Source organism: Muscardinus avellanarius (genome assembly GCF_963383645.1).
Source record: "Muscardinus avellanarius genome assembly, chromosome: X".
NCBI lineage: Eukaryota > Metazoa > Chordata > Mammalia > Rodentia > Gliridae > Muscardinus > Muscardinus avellanarius.
The window spans coordinates 38,370,933-38,385,526 of record NC_137792.1 but is presented as its reverse complement, the minus strand read 5'-3'; the positions used below and the strand labels follow the sequence as shown (position 1 = coordinate 38,385,526).

General features: G+C 35.1%; 1 protein-coding gene across 16 annotated transcripts in view; it reads right to left on the bottom strand.

Moving 5' to 3' along the window:
- KDM6A (lysine demethylase 6A) overlaps positions 1-14,594 on the bottom strand; it is a gene marked incomplete at both ends in the record, with an annotated part of 215,479 nt that overhangs the window by 56,469 nt on the left and 144,416 nt on the right. For all 16 annotated transcript variants that reach the window (XM_080719450.1, XM_080719444.1, XM_080719454.1 and 13 more), the window contains 3 exons: positions 79-172; positions 9,244-9,278; positions 13,659-13,713. In XM_080719450.1, coding sequence (XP_080575576.1) covers positions 79-172; positions 9,244-9,278; positions 13,659-13,713 — 184 coding nt within the window. The remainder of the gene's footprint in view (positions 1-78; positions 173-9,243; positions 9,279-13,658; positions 13,714-14,594) is intronic.

Sequence of the window (14,594 nt, the reverse complement as noted above, 5' to 3'; positions counted from 1 at the left end):
AGCCCCATATTTGCCATCTGGCATGTAGAAAAACAAAAAGAGAAGCATATAATATACTAAATATATACTAATACATACCTAATTGCTGTAAGACAGTTGCTTTGACTTGTGCAGAAAGGTTTTCTGTCTGCAAAAGTTGTTCATAAGCTTCCTTTGCAGAGTGATATTTCCTCTAAAAACAGAAGGGAGATTTAGAGAAAAATAAGTATAGTCTTTAAAAATAAGTATAGTGTTCTCATATATTTAGAATTATGCAATACTGATATTTTAGCATTAAAAACCATCTAAAGTGGGGGAAATGCTGACTTCATTACTGTTTCTTCAACAGTAGACAGCTTTGAATAGGCTGTGATGGAGAGTACCTAACACTAGTAAACTAAAATTCTCTGTAGCCATTAAAATATGACCTTGTAGGTGAGCACTATAACCCATGTCTATAATTTCAGTGCTTGAGAGTCTGAGAAAGGAGGATTCCAGGTTAGAGGACAGCATTAGCAACTTAGTGAGACCTTGTTTCAAAAAAATTACAATGAGGAGGGCTGTGGGTATACTTCAGAGACAGAATGCCCCTAGGTTGTATCCCCAGTACCAAACAAAAAACAAAACAAAATAAACAAACAAACAAAAACACCTTGTAACAATTTGCCAACCAATAGCTAAAACCATCTCAACCTTTTTTTTTCCCTGGGGGGGTGGTTACTGGGAGTGGAAAATAACATTAACGATCTTAATTTAATTTTACTTAGTAACATTAATAATGCCAGAAAAATATTCTAACTCTGAGTACATAATCTATCTGCATAGAAATACTAAGTTCCCAAGCAACTCAATAAATAAAGCACATGTTAAAACAAAACACTACCAAAATCCAATGGCCTACAAAAGTAGATAAAAATCGATGATGTATTTTATTTATTTATTTATTTATTTATTTATTTATTTATTTATTTATTGTGTTACTGGGGACTGAACCCAGGGGCATTTTACCTCTGAGTTACACCCCCAGTCCTATTTTTTATTCTTTATTTTGAAACAGGGTATCACTAAGTTGTGGAGGACCTCACTAAGTAGCTGAGGCTGGCTGTGAACACGGATCCTCCTGTCTCAGCCACCCAAATTCTGATTACAAGTATGCGACACCATGACTGGCTATCAAAGGTGTTTTTTGGTTTTGGTGGTACTGGGGATGGAATCCAGGGGTATTCTACCTCTGAGCCACATCCCTCAACCCTACTTTATTTATTTTTGTATTCTGAAATAGGGCCTCAGTAATTTGAAGACCTTGCTATGTTGCTGAGGCTAGTCTCAAACTTGTGATACTCCTGTCTCAGCCTCCAAAGTACTAGGTAGGATTACAGGAGTATGCCACCACACCAGCTAATATCTAAGTTTTAAAGATACAGTTTCTGATATATTAAATAAGAAAAACCAAAAGCTTACTATTTATGAAATATACTTTACATATAAAGATATAAGTAGGTTGAAAATAAGGATGGGAAATATATCAAACTGCATTAGAAAGCTAAGGTGAATAGATTAGTATCAAATTAGGTTTCAAGACAAAGTATTACTAGGCATTAAAAACAAAACAAAACTGAGGAGGGGTTGGTACTGAGGACTGAACCCAGAGGCATTCTATCTCTGATCTATACCCCCAGCCATTTTAATTTTTATCATTAAACAGGGCCTAAGTTGCTGAGGCTATCCTCAAACCTGCAAACTTCCTGTTTTAGCCTCAAGTACTGGGGTTACAGATACCGTAACCTGTCTATTCATTATTAATTTATATCAGTATAAAGTAATATGTTTTATAGTATATCTTAAGGTCCATACTATAAATATTTGTTCCTAATCTTGTGTCAGGTTTGGCAATGAAGAACCCTATATCCTAAATCCCTAAATTACTCTTTATCCTTTTCACTTTACTTTCAGGTACCACAAGAAATTCCAGGGCTAGGTTTGTAGGTTGTTTTTTTGTTTTTGTTTTTGTTTTTTTTTGAGGGGGGCATGGAGATGGCATCTCTAAGGTTCCTTTTCATAAATTTATCCTGATATCTTAGAATAAAATTGAACACCACAGAGTTTAATGTAGCCTTCCTTCTTTCCTTATCTGTGGTTTCTCTCAGACAGTGACAAACCTAGCTGTCATTATCCTTCAATAAAAATTTGTTACAAGCCAGGGGTGGTGGTGCACACTTTTAATCCCAGCATTTGGGAGGCTGAGACAGGAGGACTGCGGTTTGAGTACAGCCTCAGCTACTACTTAGTGAGGACCTTTGCAACACAGTGAGACCCTGTCACTAAATAAAGAATTTAAAAATATAGGGCTGGGAGTGTAGCTTGGATGAGAATGCATCTGGGTTCCAACTCCAGTACAGAATTTGCTACATACTAGGGATATTATGCTTCTGTCAGTAGTATGTGTTAAAATTTTACAATTTTCTCTCAGTTTCATAGTGAGGTCTTTTTTCTTTTTCTTTTTTTTTTTTTCTTTTTTTTTTTTTTTGGCGGCATTGGGGATTGAACTCAGGGGCATTTTACTTTCAGGCTACACCCTTAGCCTTATTTTTTATTCTTTACTTTGAAACAAGGTCTCACTAAGTTGCAGAAGGCCTCACTAAGTAGCTGAGGCTGGCCAAGAACCTTGAGATCCTCTTGTCTCAGCCTCCCAATTTCATGGTGTTTTTGTTTAACCCTAATTCATTTGTGAATTATTTTTGTGGATGGTTTGAGTTTCATGTCTAATTTTATCTTTTTGCAAGCCACTGTCTAGTGTTACCAGACCATTTATTAATAATCCTATCACAGTCCCAGTAATTTAAGATTTAATTTGAAGTTATTTCATATGCCCTTATCCAAAGGGAGGGGGGAAAGGCAGTTCTCCCTTTCATGTTCAATACTCTGAGAAAATTAATATAGTATTAGAACTGTTTGGTCCTTAAAGGTTTGGTAAAATTCTCTAATAAACTCATCTGGGCATGTGCTTTTTGTATGGTATTAATATCTTTCTCCATTTCTTATATGAAAAATTAGCTTTACATAACCTCTACAATTTTAATGTGATCAATTTTGCCAACTTGCATATTCCCTGTAAATAGCCCATTTCAATAGTGAAATTCATTTGCAGAGAAGTGTGCCAAGTAGTGTCTTATGATTTTAATTTCTCCTGTTTCCCTGGTTATATAATTTTATACATCAGTGCTTTCTTTCCTTTTGATATACCCTTGGTAAGTTAGGTGCTGATTTGTCTATTTTGTTCATTTTCTTCAGGAAGCCAAGATTCTGACCTATTAATTACAGCTACAATTTTATCCTCCTTACACTGTTGATTTGCTTTAGAATCTTATTACTTCCTCATAATATATTTAGTTTTATTTACAGTGATTTCTGTTAATTTTGTAAACAGATTTCTTCACATTGAATCATTTTAAATTCATGAAATAAACAATGCCCTATGCATGATATATTTACTGCTATCACCTAGAATTTGTTTTTATTTAAAATTTTTGGACTTGTGTAAGATAAACAGGGGAGATCAATCTACAGGATTTGATAATAAACTTATGCTAGATAGAAGAGAATGTTAAAAAAGAAACTCTTAAAGTGTTATTCAAAATAACATTATTTGTACCTTTTCTTCAAGGGGAAGAGTCGTCAAGTTAGTTATAGTACATCTATGTCAAGCGTTATAACACAGCTTGACATATACTGATACAGAATTATTTCACAAGGTATATTAAGTTAAAAATTAAAGCAATCTCAGAACATACACAATTGGCTATCGTGTGGATAAAATGAAGAAAAACAAAACAAAAAAAAAAAGTGCAATATGTGAATGTTTAAAGATAGATTTTTTGGGTCGGTGTGGTGACGCACACTTGTAATCCCAGCATTCAGGAGGTGGAGACCGGAGGATGGTGGTTTGCAGGCAGCCACTTAGTGAGGCCCTTTGCAACTCAGTGAGACTGTTTAAAGAATAAAACACAGGGCTGGGAGAGTAGCCTGGAGGTACAATGCCCCTGGGTTCCATCCCCAGTATCGCAAAAAAAAAGTGGGGGGGGGCAAATTTTCAAACAATAATCCTATATTTCCATCTCTACAAAAGACCTCCTTTAAAAACTTTAAAACACTAAGCTCTACATCACAAAGCTACAGCACTTGCTAACAACTCTGCATTAAAATAAGCCAGTAACAACACATATGCAAACACATACACACATGCTCAGCATACACACCCATCGACTCCAACTAACTATATCTCTGGTTCCTCACCAATCAGGACTCAATCCAAACAATTTCTATCTGTGAGGCCTTCTTTAAGCACTCAAGATAGAGGTATTCAACTATTTTTTTTTATACAGTGATGGACAGGGCTCTCAGGGATTAGAAAAGATATTGAATTCCTTCATTTATTAGCAGAAAAACTTCTTCCTATAAAGAAATACCTTCCTTGAATTATTTGATTACCTAGCAGTAGCCATTAATCATATGTGACTACCTAGATTTTTAAAATCCATACTATAAATAAGGCCCATTAGTATAAATTAGCTGAATTATAAACAATAAATACAGGTAGGTAGATAGGTGGACCATTTTGGTTTTCTTAATTTTTCATTTGAAAATGAAAGTTCTTGTTATAATCCCAAGAATAGAGTTTTAAATCCTTTCATATATACTTAGTGTCATCTCTCTGCCACCTAAAATTTATATTTTCTGCGTATTATGACTCTGTTCTTTCAATTTATTTCATCTGAATGAATAAAATTTATCAAATGAAAGAATTAATGAGGAGAGGACCCTGTCCCCACCTTACTCTCACAGGACTGAACAGTAAGACCAACAGACAACTTTTCGTAAGAAATAATGAAAGATAACAGTGGTATTCAAATTTCAAAGTTGGTAAAAAAAAAAAGAACTTCAAATCTGGTAAAACTATTCATTAAAATTAAAAATGAGCTGGGCATGGTGGCAGGCTCCTATAATCCCAGTACTTTACAGGCTGAGACAGGAGAACTACAGGTTCAAGGACAACCTCAGCAACAAAGAGAAACTCAGCAACCTAGCAAACTCTGTTTCAAAACAAAATAATAAAAAGGGCTAGAAGTATAGCTCAGAAGTAGAATGCCCCTGAGTTCAATTTCCAGTACCAAAAAGAATAAATAGATGGATGGATGAATGAAAAACTTCTTCTTCAGCTAGGGACAGATCACATCAAGAACTACAAAAGCAGGGCAGGGAAAAAGGAGGTGTTCATCACAACTCAACCCGAGTGGACATCAATTCTCAGTGGATATGCGAGCAACTTTTGGCATTTGGTGGTACAAAGGATTCTGGTTATTATTTTCTTTCTTACCTAACTTATTTTATTTTTTCTTTTTGTGGTAATGGGTGTGGAACCCAGAGGCTTTTCTACCTCCAGGGTATACTCCCAGACCTATTTTATACTTTATTTGGCAACAGGGTCTCACTAAGTTGCTGAAAGCCTCACTAAAAGTAGCTGCGGCTGGCTTCAAATCTGTGAGTTCTGTCTCAGTCTCCCAAGCGTGCATCACCATGCCCAGCTTTATTTATTTTTAGGTGGGGGTCTCACTACATTGCCCAACCTGATCTATAACTCTTGAAATCTTGTAACCCTCCTGCCTTGTCCTCTTAAGAATTTGAAGCATGATTTTGTTCTTCTTTATTGCTGAGTAGAATTCCATTGTGTGTATTTCCCATAATTTTGCAATCCATTCATGGAGACCTAGGTTGGTTCCATATTTTGGCTATTATGAATTGTGCTGCTATGAACATGAGTATGCATATGTTACTGAAGCTCTCTGATTTCAACTCCATTGGAAAGATTCCCAGGCATGGTACAGCCGGATAATACGGTGAATCCATTCTCAGTTTTCTAAGGAATTTCCACACTGATCTCCATGGTGGCTGAACTAGTTTTAACTCCCACCAACAATGTAAAAGAGTTCCTCTTTCCCCACATCCTCGCCAGCATTTGTTGTTATTTGATTTCTTTATGCTCGCCACTCCAATTGTGGTTAGATGGAATCTCAGTGTAGTTTTAATTTGCAACTCCCTGATGGCTAATAATGGTGGAATTCTACTCAGCTATAAAGAACAAAATCATGTCATTTGCAAGAAGATGGAAAGACCTGGAGAACATTATGTGAAGTGAGATCAGCCAAGTACAGAAAGAGAAGGGACATATGTTTTCTCTAATATGTCAAAACTAGGAAGTATTGGGGATACCAGAGGAACTCCAGAAAATAGAGGGGAAACATCAGCAAAGCTAGAATGGAAGGGTAGGAGTAGAAGGCTGATATTTTTAATTACTAGAACTGTGTGGTATATTTTAAGATCAGGTATCATGACACCTCTGGCATAGTTCTTATTTCTCAGAATTTCTTTCACTATTCTGAGTATTTTGATTTTCCACATGAATGTTAGGACTGATTTTTCGAGCTCTGTGAAGAATTACATTGATATTTTTATTTAGATTGTATTAAATCGATCTCTTTTAGTAGTATGGACATTTTGACAATATTTATTCTGCTTATCCAAGAACACAGGAGGTCTTTCCATCTTCTAAGGTCTTATTTACTTTCTTTCTTCAGTGCTCCATAATTTTCATTATAGAAGTCATTTACCTCATTGGTTAGATTTACTCATAAGTAGTGTTTTGTTTTGCCCCCCCCCCCAAGCTAATGTGAATGGGATATATGTGGAGAACAGAGACTTTTCAACAAATGGTGCTGGGGAAACTGTGTATCTGTATGCTGAAGAATGAAATTAGACCCTTATCACTCTGCAACTCAGAGTCAACTCAAGATGAATCAGAGATCTAGAAATTAGATCAGAAGCTTTGCAATTACTAGAAAAAAATATAGGACCAATTCTCCATCATATAGAAACTGGTAGAAAGTCCCTCAATAAGAGCCCCAAAGCTCATGAAATAAAATAGAGAATAAATGGGAGGGCATTAAGTTGAAAATATTCTACATAGCAAAGGAAACAATAAAGAGTCTGAAAAAGAAGCCTACAGAATTGGACAATATTTTTAATATCTTTTCTATTCGTCTTACAGAAGATTAAGAATGTACAAAGATCTTGAAAATCCTAACATTAAGCCGGGCATGGTGAAACATACCTGTAATCCTAGTACTTGGGAGGCTGAGACAGGAGAATCACAGGTTTGAGGACAGCATTAATAGCCTAGCAAGACCCAAAATAAAAATAAAATAGGGCTGGGGTTTATAGCTCAGATGTAGAGTGCCCCAGGGCTCAATCCCCAGTGCTCGCGCACATGCACGTGCACACACACACACACACTTCTAACATTAAAAAATAAATAAAAAATGGTCAATTGACTTGAATAAACACTTCTCAAAAGAAGAAATATAAATGGGCAATAAATAAATGAAAAAATGTTCAATATCATTAACAGTCAGGAAAATGCAAAGCAAAACTAGAGATTCCATCTAACTCCAGTTAAAATGGCAATCATCAAGAATATAAACAATAAATGCTATCAAAGATGTAAAGAAATAGAAACTTTTATATACTGTTGGTAGGACTGCAAATTAGTAGAAGATCAGCAAATTAGTAGATCAGGTTTGTCAAAAGACTAGGAATGGAACCATCATATGAAACAGTTATACCACTCCTCAGTATTCTTCCAAAAGAATTAAAGTCAGAATACTACTGTGAAGGAGGGACGGGGAGGGAATGGGGTGGGAATTGGGTAGGGGTTAAATCAGTGATGTGTACATGTATGTACACACAAGTTTTTTACCCCAATAGGATGTATGAATATAATGCACCAATAAAAAATTTTAAAAAAAACTGGGTTGGGGGTGTATATCAGGGGTAGAATGCCCCTGAGTTCAATCTCCAGTACCACAAAAAATAAAAATAAAAAAAGAATACTATTGTGATACACACACACACACACACACACACACACACACACACACACACACATTCATTCTCCACGTTTATAGCAGCACAATTCACAATAGCCAGATTATGGAACCTAAGTGTCAGTCAAAAGATGAATGGATAAAGAAAATGTAGTATAAACAAATTATGAAACTTTACTCAGCCATAAAAAAGAACAAAACTATGTTGTTTGCAAGAAAATGGATGGAACTAGAGAATATTAGGCTAGATGAGTTCAGCCAGTTATAGAAAGTCAAGGAGCATCTGTCTTCTCTCATATGTGGAAGGTTGAGACAAAATAGAAAACCAAAAAAAGGAGGCTTGATGAAGAAAACATTTCAAATAATGCTATGTCCAAATATGAAGGGATCACTACCAATCTCACTAATATGTATGGGGAAGTGGGGGAAACAGGGTGGGATATAGAGGAAAAGTTATCACTTTGAATAATTACAATACACCAATAAAAGTATAAAAAAACCCAGACATGACAGTCATGGTAATGACACAAAAAGCTAGCTCTGGTATGTCTTTCAAACACTGACACAGGAGAGCTATATCAATTAAAAAATAAAAATGCATTAAAACAAATATCAATAACCCTCTGGAAAGACAATGAGGCTTTGTGTGTGTGTGTGCAAGTGGTACTGGGGGTTGAGCCCAGGGACATTCTACTTTTGAGCTACTCACCCAACTCTATTTTATTTTTATTTTTCAAATAGGGTGCTGCTAACTACCCGAGGCTAGCCTCAAGCCTATGACCCTCCTGTCTCAGCCTAAATTCTGAGATTGCAGGAATGTGTCACCATGCCTAAGAAAACGAGGAGTTTTGAATTAAGAATAAATGAAATCTTAAATATGACCAGCAGAGCTTACAATAAAGTTTAGAGACAAATATATTGCATGAATCTCCTCTGTATACTCAGTGTAATAACAATTTCACTAATCAACATCTTTGCTACATGTAATGAATATTAAAAGATATAAAATTAAAGAGGTAGCCGCGCGTGGTGGCACACACTTGTAATCCCCACAGCCTTTGGGAGGCTGAGACTGAGGATCCCAGTTTGTGGCTAGCCTCAGCTAGTAGTGAGGCCCTTTGAAACTCAGTGAGACCCGGTTTCAAAATAAAGAATAAAAAATAAGGCTGAGGGGTGTAGCTCGCAAGTAGAATGCCTCTGAATTCCGTCCCCAGTTTAAAAAAAAAAAATTAAAGAGTTAATATGTATATATTTAAGTCCATTAAAACATGATGAGTAATAATTTGTGTTTGTTTCTAACTTAAATTTGATACGTTAAAACACTTACCTGGGTCTCATATAAGTGGGCAATGTGAAACTGAACTGCAAAGAATGATGGGAAAAAATTAGTAATAATACAGCAGAGTTTGGGTAAATTCATTAAGAATACCATTAAATGCAAAGCAGCATAATTTTTATTATATAAGTTAAGTAACAGAATGTTTATTTGTGGGGGTTTTTTTTTTGGTTTTTTTTTTTTTTTTTTTTTGGTGGTGGTACTGGGGATTGAACCCAAAACCATTCTACCTCTGAGCTACCTTTTTTTTTTTTTTTTTATTTAAAAACAGTGTCTCATTATGTTGCTGAGGGTCTTACTAAGTTGCTACAGCTGGCCTCCAAACTGCACTCATCCTGTCTGAGCCTCTCAAGAACAGAAATTACAGGTGTGTACCACCATATCCAGCTCTTTAATTCTAGTTAAATAAAATATACAAACAGCTATGCTAAAGAACAAACAAATATGATAAGAAACTATATGTGTTCATTGTTGGTCTTATATAAGATTTCTGTTAATATTAAGTATTAAATTAGCATTAGTATCTATAGCAAGTGAGCATATTTTACTAAATTCAAAATGGCAGCATTGAGCATATAAAGAAAAACCTTTATTATCTATACTTTTGGAAACATTGTGTTTAAAAACTGAGTTACAGTCAGGCGTGGTGGAGCACGCTTGTAATCCCCGCGCTTGGGAGGCTGAGACAGGAGGATCATGCAGGTTCAAAGCCAGCCTCAGCTACATAGTGAGACCCTGTTTCCAAATAAAATATAAAATAGGTCTGGGAGTGTAACCCGGAGGTAAAAGGCCCCTGGGTTCCATCCCCAGTACCACACACACACACACACACACACACACACACACTAAGTTACAAGTAAAAAAAAAATCATATATATAGCAAAGCCATATTTAACAAAAAACATTAAGAGCAAAAATGCCACTAAATTTCTTTTCTGCATACTATATTTTGCATAAACAATATTTATAAAGAAGTCATAGGCCTGGAAGACATTGGTAATATCACATGGAGGAAATGAACTCTTAATTTTCTTTGTCAGCTCTTCAGGATTATATAAGCTTTTAATTAAAAAAAAAAAAAAAGACCACTTGGAGGCAAGTAGTTAACAGTTTCAAGATTAACAGCCTGGCGTGGTGGTGCATGCTTGTATTCCCAGTACTTGGGAGGCTAAGAAAGTAGGATCAAAGGTTTGTGGCCAGCCTCAGTAACTTAGTGAAGTTCCGTTTCAAAACAAAAAAAAAAAATAAAATAGGCTGGTGGTGTACCTTGGAGATAGAATGCCCCTGTGTTCCATCCCCAGGACCATACACACACCAAAGAAAATGTTAACAAGTATATGCTGAAAAGAAAGTACATGCAGAATATTTCAGCTTTTATTTCCAGCTCTTCCTGACATTTGCACCACATACAATGCTCAGCAAAAGCAAAAATGAACCAGGAACCTGAACTGGACATTGGTACTTAGATATTAAGAGTTTCATTCTTGAATAACAAATTTTTTTCTTTATTTTACTTTCTTTCTACCTGAATTTCAAAAAGTCTGAGAGCCTTTCAAAATTATATACAAAGCATTTACATGGACTTTAAAACTTAGGTATAAAGCTATCATCAATTTGTCAATGTAGTATGTCCCTGCGCTCTCTTACCGATTCCTCTGTAAAATTATGATTCAGATGCCTGCCGACCTGGAAGGCTGAATTTTTATTCAGTTCTGTAATAATAGATTCTCCCTCCCCTCTTTTTTGCATATGAGGAACTGAAACCAAGGATTCTCTAACACTGTGCTGCATTCCCAAGCCCTCTTGTACATACAGGCTCAGGCTGGCCTCAAATTTACCATCATCCTGTACTGACCTCCAGATTAGCTGGGATTACAGGCATGCGCCACCATACCTGGCCTGTTAAGGATTCTTTATTATTTTATTTTTTCTTTCCTGTGAGTCTGGGGATGGAACTCAGGGGCATTTTACCTTCAAGCTACACCCCCTGCCTATTTTTTATTCTTTACTTTGAAACCGGGTCTCACTAAGTAGCTGAGGCTGTCCACGAACCGCGATCCTCTGGTCTCAATCTCCCGAATGCTGGGATTACAAGCATGCGCCACCATGCAGGGCTCTGTTAAGGATTCTTGATGCCTATTCCCTAGATCAACACCTGGAAAGATCTGAACTAAATATGAGTTACTTGTCAACAAGCATGATAAGGAAATAAAATAAATGGTGGACTTTAAAATCAAATACCATTTTTGCACCAAAAATACAAGTTTAAAAAATTGACACAAAATAAGAATTGCTTCTTCTAAGTTCTGTCCTAAAGCTTTATGAAAAGGACCTCATTATCCCCTGGTTATTAAATCTATCATCTTTTCTAGTGTAAAAACCACCACTAAAAATCTTAAAAAGGCCCTCTTCAAAATGGTGCGTACTACACATCTAAGAGACAGCTCTACTTGGCAAGTTTCGATTGAAGTGAAAAATTTTTAACATTGCCATAAAGTTATTAAATTTTTTCAGAAATTAATATATTTTTAAAAATTAAGTAATAGTAGAATGAATGATTTTATGCCAAGATGCAATCATATAATGAGAAGTGTCATATCACCATTATTCTACCTTTCCAACCATAAACTGTAACTAATTCCTCTTAAATACCTCTAAAAGCAATGAGAGTATTTTCTTATTTCTTAATAAATGAAATGAGCCATAAAATATCTCCTCACAAAAAATGTTTTCAAAAGATCCCTTTAAAACAGACATGGTGGTGTAAGCCTGTAAATCCAGTATTTCAGAGGCTGAGATAGGAGGATGGGCAGGCTCAAGACCAGATTTAACAACGAGACCCTTATTTAGTCAGCCTAGTAAGACCTGTTTCAAAACCAAAAAATAAAAAATCTTAAATGGCTAGAGGTGTGACTTGGAGGAAGGATGCCCGTGGATTCAGTCAATGGTACTTAATACCAAAAAAAGAGATCCTTTTACTTTTTATATGTATATATTTTTGAGGTGCTAGGAATTGAACCTACGGCTTTTTAAGTCCTTGTACCTCCTAGGCCAGCACTCACCTACAGCCCCAGTTCTTTTATGTTATGTCTTAAGCTGTATTATATTCAAAATTCTATAGATTTTTCACTGATCCAACCATTTCCTTGGGCACTTCTAAACACTACTTTCTGCCAACATTTTTCTACACTGTTGCATAGGAGACTAGATTGAATGAAGAACTGGGCACTGAATTGGCCTGTTCATGTCTGCATGCTGCAGATCAACAGTCTGCTCTATCAGTTGCTCCAGGCTTAGTGGCAATAATACTTTCCCATTATTTCCTTTCACTGGGCCCTTACCTGGTCCTTACATAGCAAAATATTGTCTTTCTAACACTTACAATCATTTGAATTATATAAATTTTCATTACAAATCACTCAATTTTTCTTCCACACTAAAATTTTTATTTTTCAAGTAATAAAATGTGTTTAAAAATTCAACTTGAATCCAATGAATATTCTTTAAGTTGTTTATTGGATATTCTAAAGTTCACTAAATAAACAACTACACTAAAACATACTCACTGATAAATGCATTATAATATTGACCCAATCTAGTTTTATATAGAAATCTCTATAGATATAGGAAATAGAGTCAGACGTGGTGACACATGCTTATAGACCCAGCATTTGTGAGACTGAGATAGGAGAATCACAGTTTGCAGATAGCCTCAGCTATTTGGTGATGCCATTTCAAAATAAAATATAAAAAATAGGGCTAGGAGTGTAGCCCTATTTTTTATATTTTAATATAAAATTATGTTATTTTATATTAAAATAAAGTAGAATGCCCCTGGGTTCCATCCCCAGTACCACCAAAAAAAAAAAAGGTGGAAAATAATTGAAGAAAATTACCATATTTGGAGCATATTTCACAAACACATTCTTCTTAAATTAATTAAACATGATACTTAAACTCAGAATATGATATATAAAGTATAATAAAAAGTATACCTTCATAATTACAGATAATTTTAATATTACACAGCATAATTAGTGAGCAACCCCTTAAGAACCTTTGTATATTCATTTTTCCTAAATAAAAGGCAAACCCTGTTTTTCATACCTCAAAATCATCTACAATATAATTAATATGTACACACAAAACTCAATCTTGTTCATTAGGGCAAATAATTTTAATTCAACAACCCACTTCATTGCCCTATTTCAGATAGAAGCTTTTTACAATATCTGGTCTCATATGTTCCATTTGTACAAGTAGCCATGGCAACCAATAGTTACATTCAACAATTCTACAAGAAAAAAATTGCACAGAATTTATCACTAACATTATAAATATGATTGTTATTAATTGAAATAAAGTGATCTGAATACATGTAGAAAACTGTGGTACATAATACTTACTTTCAGCATTGGACAAAGTGCAGGAATTACAGTCAACCAAAGCTAACTGAAAATGCTGCAAGAGGAGAAGGAGAAAATTAATGCACTAAATTTAGAGTCACATAAAAGTTGTCTTAAAATATTCTTTTCAGGTATGTAAGATATAACATAATATTAAACTATGCTATAGAAATAAAATACACTAGCCAACCAACAAGAATTATTTAATTATTTAATACTGACATTTAATACTGACAACTGACATGTTGTTGCATTACTTTCTTAAAAGCAGTTAAGAATAGAGAATTTGAAGAATTAATTTGAACAAGTTATCCTATATGTGTGTGTTATGAATATAATGAGAGAACATTGAGTTTTATCTCAAAATGAGACTACAACTTTCAAAACCAAAACAATTCTTAGGATAATTGTCATGGAGGGTAAAACCACTTGCCTTTACTAATTCTTCAATAAACATTATACCTAAGCACTTTTTCAATAGACCATGTTCAAGTTGATCAACAAAATATAATTTTTCTTTTACAATATATATGTAGAATTCATCAGGCAATATTAAGCCACTAATATATTACAGCACCCACTTATAACATCAAAAATCTACCCAGAAAATACATGTTAGCATACCATAGTTTTTTTCTTTTTTCTTTTTTTGGGTGGTACTGAGGTTCCTGGAAGCCCTTCTACCTCCGGGCTACACTCCCAGACCCATTTTTATATTTTTATTTGGAAACAGGGTCTCTTAAGCCAGTGAGGCTGGCTTCAAACCTGCACGATCCTCCTGTCTCCGCCTCCCAAGTGCAGGGATTACAAGCGTGTGCCACCATGCCTGGCCATACCATAGATTTTTAGGAATGTAAAATTTCAAGAAACACTTGGTGACATCTGAGAAATAGTTTATCAACATTAAATAACAAGCACTAGAGTTTATATAAGTAA